This window comes from Typopeltis vanoorti, chromosome 7 (genome assembly GCF_054136105.1).
Source record: "Typopeltis vanoorti isolate ZY-2024b chromosome 7, IOZ_Tvanoo_1.0, whole genome shotgun sequence".
Classification (NCBI taxonomy): domain Eukaryota; kingdom Metazoa; phylum Arthropoda; class Arachnida; order Uropygi; family Thelyphonidae; genus Typopeltis; species Typopeltis vanoorti.
In genome coordinates, this window is record NC_143555.1 from 103340853 (window position 1) to 103359719 (window position 18867).

The 18867-nt window shown below is 35.2% G+C and overlaps 1 protein-coding gene across 4 annotated transcripts in view; it reads left to right on the forward strand.

Moving 5' to 3' along the window:
- The window catches only part of LOC150104923 (uncharacterized), a 431839-nt gene extending 416234 nt beyond the window's left edge, over nt 1-15605 (forward strand). For all 4 annotated transcript variants that reach the window (XM_090395426.1, XM_090395427.1, XM_090395428.1 and 1 more), the window contains one exon: nt 13841-15605. In XM_090395426.1, the coding sequence (XP_090251552.1) occupies nt 13841-14060 (220 nt within the window). In that variant the 3' untranslated portion in view covers nt 14061-15605. The remainder of the gene's footprint in view (nt 1-13840) is intronic.
- The last annotated feature ends 3262 nt before the right edge of the window (nt 15606-18867 follow it).

Here is an 18867-nt window from a genome sequence, read left to right on the forward strand (position 1 = left end):
ACAATACACTTTATAGTATTTGGTAAAAACTTAAAATGAGTAAATAATTTATCACAAAGTGCCTGAATATTCAATATCACTGATGCCAGATTAGCAGAAATAATCAGTAAGTTTCTATCCATTGACTAGAGGTACTTTAAACCTATTTTACTTCCCCTCCCCCCAGCAGCTGGTTCCTAAGTTGTTTTTTGTTTAATGAAAGAAACAAACCATTTAGGGATAATAATTAACTTTTTATTAAGTTATTGTTAGCAATATTTCACCTGGTATACACCAAGGGTTTTTATATGCACAGGATATAAGATATGCATGCTGATTCAATAGCAGCAAGCTAAACCTCTAATGGCAGGGGGTGTGTGTGTGGGGGGGGTGTCTTGATTGTTCTGCCAACATTCTCATGATGTGACAGTTTCCCAGATTTCTGGTAGAGTGAAGCAGCTGTATTTATTCAGGTTAGGAGAACATTGCAGATCTATGCCAAATTCTAAAAAACAGTCTCAGATTTATATTTACATTCTGCATAATAGTGTTTATTCCCCTGAATTCGAGGTCTATGTCACTGACATATCAGTGGTTATCGACATAGTCTGCAACTCCAGAGGCAGCTCTAGTGTAGATAATGGATGTATTTTCTGCGTTTCATGGAATGATCTTGCAAATTAAAATATTTTGAAATATTCAAAAGATCCTTTCCAACCTAGCTCACTCTGTAGACAGGAAGGTGAATTAGGTGGAGATGATCTTTTGAGAAACAGATAAGGGTAACTAATTTTTGGCTTTAAAGATGCTTGGATGTTATATTATTATTACGTGGCACCTCCGAGGACTCATTGTGGGAGGGCACTCTACTACATCCACGTCTCACCATCTTCCCTACTACTTAATTTTCCCACTATAATCGATACCATCTACTACCCATTACCACCAACAACACTAGTTTTTGTCTGTAAATTGTGTGTTCTGATGGCTGATTTGCCTATATGCAGGATGAAAAACCTGAGTTTCCAGGCGAAAAAACTCTGCCACCTTTATGTGAGATTGGCTAACTCAACTTCAATTGAAAAAGCCCATATAAAGATTCTTCTTGTCACAATAAGAATTGAACTTGGGACTGTTCCAATCAAAGGGTGCAACATACTGTTGTTCTTCTAGTTGCTAAAAACCAGGTATCTCCATGGAACTTAAGGCTCATTGGAATGCCCATACTAATCATTATTTACCAAAATATATAACTTTTGAGAACATGTGAATTTTTTTTCTGAGATGATGTTTTGGATTTAAGAAATAAAGGATTTTGAAGAATGAAAGTTGTTCCTATTAAGATTTGCCAAGTGAACAAACAACTTCAGTAAACTACTTGAGAAAATGACAGAATTATTTTTGAGATAAGGCATAGAAACTGGTGACCATTCCATTTTGCAGGATTGTTAAAGATATGAATAGTAAAGCCTGACATATCTTCATTTGTGGGCAACAGTGCTATCGTTCGCCTTCTGAAAATTTTGAGTTTATCACAGTCTTCCCTACATAAGCTTTTTCACAGGAACATAAATTTTATAAGTAACAGAATATTTTTGGAAAGGAATATTGTTTTTTAATCTTGAAAACCTTTTAAGTACTGAGTAGTTTAAAGAAGACTGATACATCTTGTACTCTAGAAGTTGTGCATCACAGAGTTCCAATAAATTATGGTGGAGAAAAAAAATGAAATACTTATATCTGTAGTCTGTGATAGTACATGGTGGTTTCACAGTATACAACAATCTGTAAACAACTCTTTGAGAAACCATTAAGGATGAAGTTATAAGGCTACACCTCTTTTTTTTTTTTTTTTTTTTATTCATCATCTTTTAAGATATGGATGGCTCTATATTTTAGCGTGATAATGTGAATTTCTATCAGGCATGGTGGAACAAGTTAACATTAAGACATTGACTAGTATTGGAAGGGAACTTATAAACATCAAGTGACATGCCACTGCTCACTTCTTTAGCAATTGGTATGTCCAGAAAGGTAACTTTGTTATTCCTCTTTATTGCAAATGGATATTATTTTTTGATGTAGACAATTCAGAGTTTTTCAGATGATCCAGATTGTGTTTTCAAGACATGAAAAATAATATCGATGTAATACCCTACCATGGCTGGTTTAAAACCAGTTTATGAAAATGCTTGTACTGTATCCTGTGAAAATAAATTTTCTACGTTTGCTTTACAAACACCATGATTGCTAATAAGTCAGTGTGCAGGAGGAAGGTGTAGAATTGTGGGTACATGGAGTGAATTTGATGGATGGGCTTACACTTACATGAGGCTGGTGGTTAAGTGTTATATCTTGAGAGTTTGGAGCTTATTGGGAGTTTGGAAATGTAGAGTCAAGGACACCGAATGTTTATGAGAGGGGAAGCAGGTGGCTGAATCAAAACAATTTTGAAGTGGAAGAATGATCACATAATGCTGAATGCAACTTGCCAGGTTCTAACTTTGAGATACCCCCTTACATCTTGTGTTGATTATTATTGATTTATGTATACTAATGCCAGAAGTATTCAGAATAAAGGTTAGGAGTTTTTGGCATTGGTTAGTGTAACTTAGTTGAGTGAGGATGATATAGGGATTAAATGCAAAGGATATAGTATTTTCTGAGAGGACCAAGGGAACAGAATGGTGGGAGAAGGAGTTTTGCTAATAATAGCAAAAGAATTAAAGCCAAAAAAAAATAGAAGAAAAGAGGGGTGCTTAAGGGTCAAAGCTGTATAACTGAGAAGAGACTTCCACATAGCCTTTAAAGGAATGCAAAGAAGAGCTTCTGACCTAATGTCCAATCCTCACGTGATGCATGCTGTCAGGTTCTACCTGGTTACTGAACGAACGAGGATGGGCTAGCAATTTGGGATTTAGCTGACCAAGTTGTATTCTTATTGGCGTAAACCACAATGTAAAATGATGGTGCAACATGACAGAAATTCATGCTGGTTGGAGTTAAACAAGGCCCTGCTTTTTTTACCAGGGCGAACAGCAAAAAAGTCAGCTATTGGAACAAATCCTGAAACACATCCCAGCTTAACATCACCAGAGTTCAGAATCGGTACTATGGAAATAAGAAGCCTTTGACTAGGCTGTTTAATTTAAGTCTGAGCGCCGACAAAGTCCCAAGATAGTGGAAGAATGGTAAAAGTACATGAAAAGTTGGTCAAAAAGAAAATTCAGGAATGGGTAGATAAGAATATTATACTCAATGAGAGACAGCATGGATTTGTGAAGGATTGTTTATGCCTTAGTAATCTAACTTTTTATAATAGTGACAGCTGAGTTGGATAAAGGGAATGGTTACACAATGATACTACTGGATTTTTGCAAATGCAATTGACAGGATACCACATGGAATTCTATTATGGAATCTGCAACAAATGGGGATGCATATGAAACTGGTGATATGAATAAAAGTGTGGCTGATGGACAGACACCAAAAAGCAGTATATGGAGAACCAGAATCCAGGAGAATGCAAGTTACTAGTGTTGTAAAGTTATCCATTTTGGGATACAAATATTTCAAGCTGTGTATTAAGGACAAAGGGATTGGTGGAAATTAATAAAACTAAGGATTTGGTGATGGTAGTAGTAGATGGAGAGTTGAAGTTTAGTGTGCATATTGCTAAAGTAGCTGAGTAGCTCACAGGATCTTGGTTATTGAAGAACACATTAACAAGCAGAGATAAGGGAGTTATCTTTCCTCTTTATCAAGTCTTAATATGATCACATCTGGATCACTGTTCTCAGGTCTGATCACCTGGTTTCTTGGGGATGAAGTGGTGGAGAGGATTCATAGGTGAGTGGATCCTCTCCATCACTTGGATTGAGGGTTTGTGTGTTGCAAAAAAAAGGGGGATGGGGATATGATATAAACATTTAAAGGATTTTATAGGATTAATAGAAAGGAAATATTTCAGCACTTGGCTAGAAGGAGCAGAACAAGAGGTCATCCCTCCAAGTTTGGTAAGAATGTGGTCAGCAAGGGAGTGAGTACTAGATTTTTCACTTAGAGAATGGTGAATGAATTCAGTCAGTTGCTTTAGTCAGTTGTAAGTGCTTTTTCTGTTAATGGTTTCAAGAAGAGGTACAATAGGTATTGTGCTGATGGTTTGGGTCTCTCCCACGATGAGTTAGGACTCTATGGAGGTGCCATGCAATAATAATTATTCTTCTCCAATCATTCATATCTTCCAAAAACTATCAAGTCTCTTGCACATTCTCTCTCTGTCCCTCCCTCCCTCCCTTCCTCTTACTGATTAAGTGCACCTCTAGTCATAGAATTAATATGACATATTATTCCTTTCTCTTACTCTTATGCTCTTTCATACCCTTCGATCTTTTCTTTCTCACACTTCACTCTTCTTTTGCTTCTCCATCATGTGCCAGATGTTTGTCCATTTACTCAAGACAGTGCATTATTTATCTCATTTCCAAGCTTGCCAACATTGTCATCTACAACTGCCTCATTCATATTACTCTTTTTTTTCCTTCATTCACATGGACATTTAGATTCCTAAATAATGATGATCAGTTCAGCAGAACATTGCCCATGAAAATACCCATATCTCATATCAAAGAAAAGAAGAAAAATCATGTCTTTGCTAGAGATCTGGATATTTTCAAAAATTATGGAAAGTGAAGTGAGATCTTTGTTATGAGAAATTAGACTGTATTTTGGTAATATTGAAGTTCACAATGTTGTCCTCAAAATAGCAAAGAGATCAGAGTTTATGAAGATCTTCCATCAGTTATGGAAGAGTTTCCATAACCAGTGTCAACAAATATATCTAGCTATGCTGATTTATGAGACAAGATTTACATATAGAAGGAAAAGAGGTGAAAGTACAGAGCTCTTGCAGGGAATATCTGACAGAGGAGGCTGTCTGCTGTAACACACACAGACCAGAGAGAAAGAACTGGTGACCCATTTGTAAAAGGTAGAAGCAAACTGTAAGATTGTAGTTTGGTAAGCATACTTCTATGCCATATCCAGTCAGTTGCTCTGGAAATGTTGAAAGCAGCCATTATTTTTTTTTTCCCTCCTCCCCTTAACCTTTACATGGCTGGTATCTAAATGTGGATGATGAGGGGCTAGGAGATATGATGTGGATTGAGTGCCTTGTCAGAATCCATATTACTGACCAGCTGGTGAGCTTTCTGGTAATAATTATTAGCAATCTTCTCCATGATTTTTGACTGAAATGAAAGAGTAATACGACAATTTAATAGCTTACTTTTATCGATTCTTTTTGGAATGAGCTGAATATAAGTTTGCATCTGTGCTATATGATAAATATTAAAGATGATGTAGGATGTATGCTAATTCTGAAGCAACAAGTTTTGAGCACAACATCAGAGGGAATACCATCATTACTGGAACACATTTTCTTGACATTCATAGTCATGACTCATTATGAGAGGTCAGCGCTAGACAATACAGTCTATTATAACATTCCTTTAACTAGTCCACTGTTTGTATTTTTACTGCTTTCTCAGGAAATGTATTCCATGCTCCTGCCACTTTCCATACAAATAACTTACTTCTTACCCAATTTCCTTAAAATCATTGCTTCCTTTTGCAATTTCCAGGGATGATTCTTGTCCTAGTTCCTTTCTTCATTCTATCATATGAAAATTCTCCCTAGCATGAGTCTGATAAGAACCTTTCAAAATTTTAAATACCTCAGTCATATCCCCCCCCCTTCATCTTCTATTTATCAACCTCTGTAGTTTGCATGCCTTCAGTCTGTCTTCATAATGAACTTTGTACATTCCTGATATCATTTCATTACCTGTCTCTGCACTCGCTGTAAGTTATTTCATTTCCTTAAAATCACGACGACGATATCTGAGCACAGAAATCCAAATGTAGTCTGACCAAAGCTTTATACAATGGAACCACCACCACCTGTTTATCTCTCATGATCATCATCCTCCTCAGTATTGCAGAAGTTGTCTGAGTTTCTTCACAACCTTGCATATATTCTCTGAACTTCAGATTTCTATCTACAATCACTTTAAGATCCCTTCACTTTTTTCAGTAAAATGCTAAGTGAATTACATTTAGTTGCATTAAACTGATATCCGCCATTCATCTGCAAGGCCTCGACCATAGATAGCAACACTATCAGCAAATTTTTTTTTTCTAAGTTGGTACATCTGTCATAAGCATCCATGTGAAATTCTGAGTTATTCTATCAAGTAGTTTGTTTTATACAACTGTCTGAAGCAAAAGTGTTCTCTGTATCTCTTGAAATGGATAAAATTGAGTATCATGCAGTTATCAAATTCTTTGTAAAAGAAGGTTTAATGCCAAAAGAAATTCATTCGAAGTTCATAAAAGTCTATGGGCACTCTTCTCCTTCATTTTCAACGATTAAGAAATGGGCTGCCGAGTTTAAACATGGCTGTACCAGATGATCCACGTGAAAGATGTCCAATAAGTGCAACAACACCAGGAAATCATTGATTAAGTGCACAATATGGTATTGAATGAGCGGCGAGTCAAAGTGCGTGAAATTGCTGAGGCTATAGGCATTTCAAAAGAACGTGTAGGGTATATTTTGCACGAAGAATTGCAAATGAAAAAGCTTTGCGCAAGATGGGTGCTGCATTTGCTTACAGCAGATCAAAAACACACTCGCATGAAAATCTCTGAACAGTGCTTGGAGCATTTTAACAAGAATAAAACTGATTTTGTGCATCAATTTATTACTATGGATGAGACTTGGATTCACCATTACACACCAGAATCCAAACAGCAGTCAAAACAGTGGACAGAAGCCAGTTGTTCAGCACCAAAGAAGAAAAGTCATAGCATCAATGTTTTGGCATTTTGCCAAAGGCATTTTGTTTATTAATTATCTTGAAAAAGGTGAAACAATAACCGGGGAATATTATTCTTTTAACCAGACTAGACAAAAATATTTGTGAGAAAATATTCAGTTTGCAGAAGAAAAAAAAATCATCTTTCATCAGGACAGTGCACCTACCCACAAAGGTGTTTGGCAATGGGAAAATTAAGGGATCTGCACTATGAATTGTTGAAACATGCACCCTATTCCCCAGATTTGGCTCCCTCTGACTTCTATCTCTTCCCAAAACTGAAACTCTTCCTCACTGGTCAACGTTTTTCTTCGAATCAAGATGTGATTGCAGTTGTAGCTGGATATTTTTCAGATCTTACTGAGAACCACTACAGGGATGGGATAATGGCATTGGAGCACCGTCAGAATAAATGTATTAGTCTTAAGGGAGATTATGTTGAAAAATAAAAATAATTTTGAAATTATAAATTCTTCTTTTCATTGTTAGGTCGAGAACTTTTCAGACCACCCTCGTACTCTTTGTAGTCTAGTGACAGTATCATATCATTGACACACAGACTGAATAGTAATGGTCCCAGTACTGACAATCCTGTGAAAATCCTATTGTAACCTTCCTGCATAATACTGTCCCCCCCCCCCCATATACAACTCTGGGTGATATCTGTCAGAAAGCGCCAGTCACCAATCCAATGTGTTAACCTAATATCCCAAAACCCATATGTTGCAACTTAAAAGCCAACTTATTATATGGCACCCTGTCAAATGCCTTTGGGGGAAAAAAGAAAAAAAAAATCAGTGACTGCCTTTACACTCATCCACTGCTCTTGTTACTCTATTGTTAAAAAGCAACCAGATTACTAAAACAAGAACATGCCTTAATAAATCCTTGCTGTCTGCATAAATACTATTACCCTCATATACCCAATTCTGTATATGAATCGTTACTATTTTATCTAAAACTTTAACCAACTGCCCTATAGTTTCATACCTCCATTTTACCACCAATCTTGTAGTGGCACTCTCTTACCCTCCTTACATTCCATAGGAACTCTCACTCTTGCAAGACTTTCATTTAACAGCAAGATTAATGGCACAGTTGTTTCCACAGCATGTTCCCTTGAAACACATGAAATTTCATCTAGTCCACTCTCTCTCTCCCTCTGTCATACACACACACATCTAATGTTCTCACTATTCAGGATACATCCTCTTCATTCACACCTAATACTTCACCCTTCCTCATCCCTCTAGAAATAAAGTCTGCTTTATCAGGATGGAAAACACCAATCCTGATAAAGCAGGATTGGTGTTTTCCATCCTGATAAAGCAGACTTTATTTCTTTATGTTCAATTATGTCATCTGCCTTAGTCACCCAAGTCCCATTCTCCATCCACAATCATTCCTCCTCCTCCTCCTGGGATTGTAGTGCTATCTAGTATTTTAATTTTTCTCTCTTTATTATACTTTGCCTTCTTAGCCTGAGCTTTATACTCCTCATGCAACTGTTCACCTCTCTCTCTGTGCCTTCCATAATCAATTTTTCATCTACAATTCCTGTTTAATTTCTCTAGTCATCTATTTGATCCAAATCCCTTATCATCTTCATTTGAGGTAAACAATCTGCTATTGCTGACAACAGTTTTTTTTTTTTCTGATCTCCCATTCACTACCACTCTGGTTTCTAATACTTATATTTTCTTGCCTTTTAATTCTGCGAAAATTCTTTCCACATTGATACTTCTACATGCTCATTCATCCTCCAAGTCAGGACTACATGGTCACTTTCAGAGGATCTTATTGTGACTCAAATGCCAAGTATGACATTTCATTCACAATCATATCCTCTGATGCTGCAACCAAGTCCAAAGCTCATAATCTGCATGTTCCCTCCACCACATGAATATCTGAAGGAAGAAGAAAGAAGATAAATTAGTTTAATAGGTTCTGAAACTAGGAAGTCAATAGATGTTCACCACTAGCTGCTTGTGTTCTTACAGGAATTAAAGAAAGTGGAGGAATGATGGTGGTCAGTTCAGCAGAACATTGCTCATGAAAATATTAATATCAAAAATTACCTTTCAAGACATCTAAGAATTCAGGTCCCTTAGTTATGTATGCTGCTTTCTGTTTAGTTTATACTGCTATAGTTGAAGTAGTCCCTCACAATAGTCACTTGCTTTGCATTTTCCAAACTAATATATCTAAAATTCTTATTCATATCAAAGTTTATGGAGCATAAACCCACGTGGACACTGGAATAAACTGATAATTTTTTAGCTTAATTATTTACAGCCGACATTTTGCTAGCTTAAGCTAGCATTATCAGAGGCAGTTTAACACTACACAATCAGTAAAGACAAACTAAAATGACCTGAATAGCAAGGTTGGTTGTGTGTGGAGGGCAACACTGCCATGCCACTCTTCATGGCGATTCCTGTTTTTAATACTGATTGGTAGCACATGACCCTGTCTACCCACATGTAGTGTTAAATTGCTTCTGATAATGCTAGTGAAACATCAGGTGATATCTGTCAGAAAGCCAGTCACCAATCCAATGTGTTAACCTAATATTCAAAAACCCTAAAATTAAATATTGTAAATAATTAATTTAAACTAATAAATTATTTGTTTACATTCCAGTGTCCATGTGGTTTTATGTTCCAGAAACTTCAACATGAATAACAGCAATAACTATGGAAATTTAAACATACATAAAAATTTCTGCTCATCACTACGTATATTTCCTGGTGTATAGCAACATCCCACTTAAATATCCTGTCCTTCCTATAAACTTCTTTCTGATATCATATACTCTCAAAGCCATTAGTGTCATTTCTGCTCTGATCCTTTACCCTGAGAGGGGACAATTTGTCTTTTATAGCTGAGATATGTTATACCCTTCAATTTTTATCCCTGTCAGAACATCCTCATTTAACCCAAATTTCACTGATACCAACAATCTTTGGAGAGACCTGAATCAATCAATGTTACAAACTTGTTTTCTCTATTCCTGATGCACCTGTTGAATCCAAGCTATTCAAGATTCTTGTAATTTCTGTGTGATAAAAAGTCAGAAGTGTCATGGAGCGAACTATTCTTGGTACTGTGGGAGGTAATTTGCATCTCTGCTCTGCAAGTATGGGGGAAGATTATTGCCAAGAAGTTAGTCTTATCTTTGATTACATTTGTTACAATTTCATTGAGAGAGAGAATGGAGTAGCATGGAAGAGTTGGAGTTGCACCAAAGGACCAGAAGGCTCAAGTGCCATTTGAACAGAAATAAGTTTTTTTTGCATTTAACAATTAAAATCAATTGATTTTTTGTTTAAGCTGTTTGCAGTTGGAATAAAAGCTTAGTGAAAGGAGTTTTTTTCCTACATGTAATATGTAGAATTTTGTTTTCCCTTGATTTGTTTTAGCATACTTATTGAAGAACTAAGGTTTGGTAGTAGTCTGAGATTGGGATTTTGAGTGGAATGGAAAATGAAGCCCTTCATTTCACTCAGTAATTGGGTCATGGAAAGACAGTGGAATACACAAAACTCATCTGATTTGGCATTGTCATAATCACAAAGGATACAAGATTGAGACTGGCTGGATGTTGAATGGTGTTACTCTGTCTTGCTACTATTTCCCTCATCAGCCAGTTCTCACTGTGTCAAAAATTCTTGGACATTGATTAGATAGACTGCCACACCACAAGCTGGTCACTAAACTAAAGCAGATGGGTATTGGATGATAAACTAGTGAGTTGGATAGGTGAATGGGTATCAGCAAGTTGTGTGGGGGGGCACTAGTAGTGTGCTGCAGGGATCAGTTTTGGGACAGTTATTTAATTTGTGTGTTAATGATATTGGGATATGTTTAACTGGTGATATACAACTGTTTGCAGATGATGCAAAACTGAGGAGGGTGATGTTGTGGCCTTACAGGAGGACTTGAATAGATTATAATGAGTAGACAACAGTATGGAACTGTCAATTCAGTGTCACCAAGTGTAAGGTTCTGAAATATGGTAGGCAACAACAGGATGCAAAATATACCCATGGGAGGGGGGGGATTTTGGAGGAAGTTGAGGAGATAAGAGACCTTGGAATTGTGGTGGACAAGGATCTGAAGTTCAGAGGTCACATTGCACAAGTTATGAAAACATCAGATTATGGCATGATGTGAAGGACCTTAACTTGTAGAAATAAAGAGGTTCTGGTCCCCTTGTATAAGGCCTCATATGGATGTTATGTGCATTATTGTGCACAGATTTACTCCCCTGGTTTTCATGGTGATGAGGATATGTTGAAAAGGATCCAGAGAAGACTAAGGTCATAACTGATCTTTGGGATGTGGGAAGACAGATTGAAGGAATGCAGTTTTCCAAATCTTGTGAATAGGAGGAAGAGAAGGGATATGATTCAGACATTTAAGTTGGTAAAGAGTTGTTACCAGGTTAATCTAGAAGAAATTTTTCATAGAATGGGAGAAGGGGGTTAGAAGAAGGGGACACCTGCAAGTTGTATAAGGAGGGTGTGAGTAGAGGCATAAGTAGGTTCTTTGTATAGAGAATAGTTGGTCATAGGAATGTGTTGCCTACATTGTGGTGAATACATTGAATGAGTTTAAAGCACAGTTTGATGGACTTTGTGTGCAACAGTGTTTGCCTCCTCCAATGAGTCTTTGACTCCGTGGAGGTCTGGTGTAATAATAATAACAACAACATTGTGCATTGACCAGTATTTCAAAAAACTTCATAAAAGTTCTCAAATGAAGCATTCAACAAGAATAAAACTGAATTGATTACATGTCTTGTGACTTGAGTTGCCTTGGCCATGATTTCAACCAAAACAGACCAATGCCACAAACGTCTTTCCTTTATTTCTGATATGTTGCTATTAGTGGATGGTCATACCAATTTCCCCTGCTCTCTCCCAGACCTACAGGTACTCTTGCATCCCTCATTGTATATTCTGCTCCATACCTGTAATGTAACATTCTTTCATCTTCCTCTAAAACAGTAGTTATTTCTACCTATATAAAAACTATTCCTGGAAGCAGATAGTATTAGCATATGATAAAATAATGGCCATGAGACTAAGCAGCAAGAAAAGAAGATAAAAGAATCTGCTGTCCTGATAAACCATAAGTCAGTTAAGGACTTATGGTTTATCAGGAATATTATGAATAACTCATTTGCATGTATAAACCATGTTGGTGAGCACTTGAAAGTGTCAGAATCAAGGTGATAATTTGTTCGAAGAAAATTTTTTCACACCAAGCCAAATTTTTAAGTTTGGGAACAAGAAGTCACACAGGGCCAAGTTCGGAGAATACGGTGGATGTGGAACCAACTCTACCTCAATTCATGAAATTTTGCCATTGTGGCAGCCAATGTGTGGGACAGTGCATTGTCTTGATGAAAGAGCCGGTTTTTCTTCAGTTCTTCTTTTTAATGGTCCAACAATGACATATAATAGACTCCTGTTATTGTCTTACCCTTTTCCAAATAGTCCATCATGATAATTCCTTGGGAATCCCAAAAAATGGTGGCCATTACCTTCTTCGCTTTTTTTGGTGCTCTTTCACTGGGCATTGTCCACTATTTGAACTCAGGTGTGTAGTGGTGGATCCAAGTTTCATCTACAGTCACGAATCGACACAAAAAAATCCTGCGAATTGCGATTAAACATTGGCGAACACTGCATTAAAATGTCTTTATGCATCTGTTTTTGATCGACAGTCAACAATCACAGCACCCATCACACACACGGCTTTTTCATGTGCAATTTTACGTTCAGTATATTATACACCCATTCAGTTGAGATGCCTACAATCTCACATACTTTCACTCGGCAGTCTTCCATAATGATTCCACAGGTTTTGTCAGTTCATTTTCTTCGTAGTGACCTCAGTTGGGCGTCTGGAGCGGACTTCATCTTCAATGGACTTACGATCGCGTTTAAACTCGTTTATCCAAAAATAGTCTTTAATGCTGGTGCAGAACCCCCATGAACTGCATCTAACTTGGCTTTGATCTGCACAGACATCCACTTCTTCAAATAAGTGTTTTATCACTACACGAAACTCATTTTTTTCCATTTTTATGAAAAATGCGAACACGGTCACACTTGGCTAAAATTTTGCCAGGGGTCATGAAAAAGATGAAACATGTCAACACCGGAATGAACGAACCGTGTCGCCATCTATTGGAAATTTACCAAAGTTTTCAGAAGTTTGGTAAATTCAAACAACCCTCATATTGCTTGAATAGAACACATGTTATTTAGAAGAATCTCACCAATTTTTGTCATCTTGAGTTTCGATAACATCCATTATGTTAATATGTATATTTCTCTAATTCTTCTGCCATTGATTCTTCTTATTTTGATCATCTTGAATTCTGCTGATGTTGAATTAGAGTTTATTCAAGTGGCAAAATTTTTGGTGTTCACCCTAGTTTCCTGACAAAAACCAGTTGACACTTAGCCAGCATGACATTTCATCTCTTATTGTACCATCACTTTCTTTTGGTTAAAGCTAATAAAAAATACAATTTGGTCAGCTAAACCCTAAATTTTCAGCCCATCATTTTCTTCATTAGCCAGGTACATATATTCTAACTGTTCATCATAAAAAAGTGAGAATTGAACATTAGATAGACATGAAGCCCTGTTCAGTTCTCTTATTTCCTTAAAGGCCGTGTGTCTCCTGGTTATTTAGCTTGAGATTTAATTAATCTGGTTAAGCTGGTTATTTAATCTTCGTCAACCTCTTAAAACATTGTATATTTGAAAATTAATATTAAATTATGAAATGCTTGCTTGGTTACTAGTTTTTTGTGTCCATCTTAAGCTGAATAATTGCCTGAGAAATTAAAACATTTAAAATCCTTTAATATTTTAACATATTTGATTGAAAAATTATTTTGGTTTTATTTCATAAACTTAATTTCATTATTATTTTTGATTAATTTTTTTTTTACACTTCAGGTTTACAAGCCAGTGTGTGTGTTTACTTTATCAGTGGTTACTCCACCAATCTATTTGGCACTGGGATAGTGCAACTGTGTTTCGTAGACTGAGATATCTTCTTAGTATACTCCTGATGCTGGGTGCTGCCTTTAGCCTTGTAGTTACATTTTTACCCAGCAAAGCTACAGCTGTGTTGTCTTCCAGTACATCAGTTTCCTACGCTTCAAAAAAATCTTGATATTTTTTTTGCCATATTTATTTAGTGTTTGATCAGCTGGTCTAATGGTTTTTACCATTTTGTTTTTTTTGCAAATTTCAACTACTGTACATGATTAATATGCACGTATAGGAATAGATATTTGCTAATTTTTCCAATTGGAAAACATTATCAAATAGATATCATGTAATTATATTCATGTTTCCTGTATATACATCATTAAGATTTATAGAAAACTGTACCTATATATAGATAATAATTTGTGTAATTAATGTTTAAAATGTTTATTCAAAGTGTATCTATACTTTAACTTTATTCTATATTTATCACTGTAATTATTTTTAAAATATATTTGGAAGGCAAGATTTTAAAATACTGCATTTGAAATATTTATTTTAATATGCATTAAAAAAGAGGCAGGGGTAAAGTTACCTTACAGTAGGATCTTGAATAAGCTAAGGTAATAACAGTATGATCTGCATGTTCTCCAACACTTGCAAAATCTCCTACTTGTATTTTTTACCACTACATTTGCCATGTTTTCTTAGGCAAATTGACATATATGACTAGATAAAGAAGCATTACACAACTAATGCACAGTGGTGAATGGTTGTCTGTATCAACTCTCCTGTTCATGTTATAATGTTGGTCATTTTTCTTAATATTAATACTGATTACATGTAGTATAATGAGATTTTTAGTGAGTTATAGCTAAAAATATATCAAAAGAAAACCATAGGGGAGAGAGAAAAAGTCTGTTAACTGGATATCATAGTCAGTTGACTTAAATTAATTTCATTATTCATATCTAGTCACAGCTTTAATTTTTTTCATCTTAATTACTAAATTTTATCTTGAAATGTTTTACATAAAACAATACTTCAGAATTAAGACATTGTTTTTATGAATTTTTTGTTAATATTCTATTTTATTAATATGTATTTACATAATCTATAAATATATATTTAATTATATTTTCTTAATTTCTGATTTACCATATTCTTTAGATTCCAATCTCTGCACAATCATTTATTTATTGTTTATAGAACTTCAGAGTAGATTTTTTTTTTTATTGCATTTTGCAGACTTTGTATTCCATATCCTCACAGTTCACATTCCCATCATTCATAACAGCAATATAAACAACACCAGAAGAAAATTAATTTATTGAATTTACACTAATATTTCACTGGATTCTAACCGGCATCTTCAGAGTGCAAATTACAGCCGTGGTAAATGCACGCGTGCACACACACTTTCTACTCGAATATGTTGTTGTAGAAACCATTGTACAACAATAACTTATTTTCTTTTGGTGGTTATATCATGAAGCAATATTATGAATAACCACCAACACCTAATCCTATCCAGTCCTTCAGTTCGAATTCTTTGGCAGAATAAATGCTTCAATTGTACATCTCCATGATATTAATTTTGAAGTTCTTTTAGCATTGTTTTATTGATTAAAGGCAAATAAAATTGCATTAAAAAGAAAAAAAGCAACTGTTCTTAATTAAAATATTCAGTTTCATACTCTACTTGCAAAATATCTTGTAATGCAGTGATTCTTTAACTTTGTAGTAGGTCCCAGAAGGAGGTGGGAATATATATATTTTTTTTTTTATAAAGATGACATTTCCTGTTTAAGATGATATACATTTTTGCAGAAGATATATAAATATCATGCATATTACATTTAAATGTTAAGTATACCATGCTAGCAGCTTAAACCAGAATCCTAATATGTTAAAAGGTGTATATTACTCAGGCAAATTAATAGGGGAGGTGAAGCAACATATATTTCATGAATTTTGTGCCATTAAAAGCTGCCTCAAAATGTGGGTAATTCTTCAAGCATCTCAAAAAAAAATTAATAAACCCTTATCTGTAAACTCGGCACAAATCGCATTCTTTCTCTTAAAACTTGTAACTTTACTTCTTTTGCAGTTATTACTTTCTTGAAATTAAATGAAAAATATTGAAGAGTGAGCAATACCCAAAATAAAGATTACTCATACTGTAAATCACATGACCAGATAGGAGCCCTGTGATTTACATGACTTATAATCAGTATGCTCATTAGCAACTTAGTATTTGGCTCATACTCCAAAGCAGTTATCTGTATGATCAGTCAAACCATTATTTAGCATCTGCCATTTGCTAACCATCTTCAGTGTGATGTGAGCAAAAATACCATGTTGTTGAGTGTCCAGATAATGATTTACTGTAATTATTTGTTTTATGGGATATGTTAACATAGCTTCAACATTTTATTCTTACTGAGTTAGCAGAAGATAAATAGTAATGAACCTGTTGCATTAAAAGTAATATGATTATAATTAGGATTGCAAATACTAAAATAAAAATATTACTGAAGTGAGTAAACGGTCACTATAGTAAATAGTTTAAAATTCTTCAGCACAATTGGAAGAATGATAGGGCATTGTGCTTTTTTGATTGGAAAAGATCCGAGTTCAATTCATGTTGCAATGAGTGGAATCTTTATATAGACTTTCAGTTCATGATAAGTTAGCCAATCTCATACTGATGTAGCAGCCCTCTCCCTTCCTCCATACACACCTAGAAATTTGGGTTTTTCATCCTGTGTACAAGCATATTTGCCAGAGAACATGTGCAATTTGCAGACAAAATATGATTTGTGCATTGTAGATAGAATGGTGTGTTTGTGTGGATTAAATGGTGTAGACAGTGGGTTTATGGGGAGTGCCCACCAGCTATGAGTCCTCTGAGGTGTCACATAACTAGACTAACTTGACTCATGTTAGTGGGGTCACATAACATCCCTAACTAGACCTACACATACTTTATTCTGGTTAGAATCAGTAGATGTTAAATAGATGTTTGAAATATTATTTCAAACAAAGATATAAATTAACAGGTACAGAATGAATACATTGAAATACTGCTGATGACATTTTCTATTGATCAGCAGCATTTCAGTTTTTTGTGTATCAGTGATCTTTTAGTGACTACAAATCCTTTTCATAATTGTGAAGAAAGCACAGGTGTTGGTAGTTATTCATAATAGTACTTTATGGTATAAACACCACTAGAACAACAAAATAAACAATTTATTGAGTTATATTTCGTTGGACTTCAAATTATCTTCAGAGCAAATTACAGCTGTGATATATAGCACTCAATGTCCTATCAAAAAATAAGTTAATTCAGATAATTCAAGCTAAAGTCTTGGAATGACTGGCTGTCAGATCTTTGTCATGTTAATGCAGCCATACTTATACACAGGATTAAAGATTAAATGAAAGAACACAACTGTGCTTCATAGAAGTTGCTATTAGATCTGAGCAGATATTTTTAGAATCAGCATGGGCTATGATTTCCCTAACCTCAATTAGTATTGACTGCATTAATTGCCTAAGATTTGGAAAATCATTCCAAGACACATTTAGCTTGGATTCTTGGAATTAACTTCATTCTTTATCCATTCCCTAGAGAGTGCATTGAGAGAATATTTCCCTTTCAATTACAGTGTGAATTATTCTGCAACAATCTAATTGACTGCTGTGTGTCTTGTTTTACTACAGTTGCAATTTGTGCTCTGAAGACTGGTTTGAAATCCAGAAAAATATTAGTAACTCAGATTATTTATTTTGTCCTTTTGCTGTTGTTTGTACCATAAAGTACTACAATGGACTGGTATGCCTCTTCTGCATTTTTCAAAATCTTATAATGCATGTGAAAAAAAAAAAAAAACCTCCAAAAATAATATATGTTGTAAGCTGATTGTGTGCCCATCTCTGTACTGTTTCTTCTGAAGTGATAGTTCTTGGAATACCATCAACTTCTAACGCTTTATGAAAACATGTCACCCATTTGCCAGGTGATGTGTTCAAAAAAGTGCTTTCTGTGTCACTCTGATCATTACTATTTATTACCAAATCTCTAGACTTACTATACATAGTATACCTAACTTAGGGAGTTCTTATGAAATTTTAAATAGATACAATAATTTGTTTCAATGGGAGGAAGGGTGGGTTCCATGACAAAATCACAAAGCATACTTGAATCTATGTCAAATGGGACATTAGGCTCCTCTGCAACAATGTTCAAGTAAACAGGTAAAGAATATATAAACATCAGTTATCATCTTAAGATCTCTATCATATATTTCTAAGTTTTTAATTGAATAATTTGCAAGGCTTACATTTTATGAGTAGCTCATCTTTAAATTTATGCTCTCTGGTAGTACCTGATCTCCTGATCCTTTCTAGCACCCATCCATTTGTGTGCCTTTCAGTATATGATATCCTCAACAGCCTTCTGTAACTTCACACCTCAAAAGCAGCTATCTTTTCCTATCGGACTTCTTTAGGCTCAAAGTCTCACATCTATAAGTTACTGTTGAAAAAACAGCTGCATCCAAAATCCTCAACTTTGTTCCTGTGGTGATAAATCCATCCTTCCAGATTTTAAACAAGTCACCGACTATTGGGAATTTTTTTTTAGCCATTCCTAATCTTTTTCTTATGTCTTCTGAACAGCAATTCTTCACATTAATAATGGATCCCAGGTATTTGAACTTGCTGACTTCCTCAATTCTTTCTCCATTAAGATACACTTGTTTCTCAGGTGCTTCCCTGCTTGTATTTCCTTTGAGAATCATAATCTTTGTCTTGCTAGGATTGAACTGAACCCGCTCTATTCTTAGCTGTAATGAAATTAATTATATGGATTTTATAAAGTTTTATATCCAGTTCTCCTTTCAGAGATGATGTAGAAATCACCTGTCCTCTCAGCAACTCAGACCACAACTTTGTGCTGCAAGGCTCCTTTGTCACAGAATTCT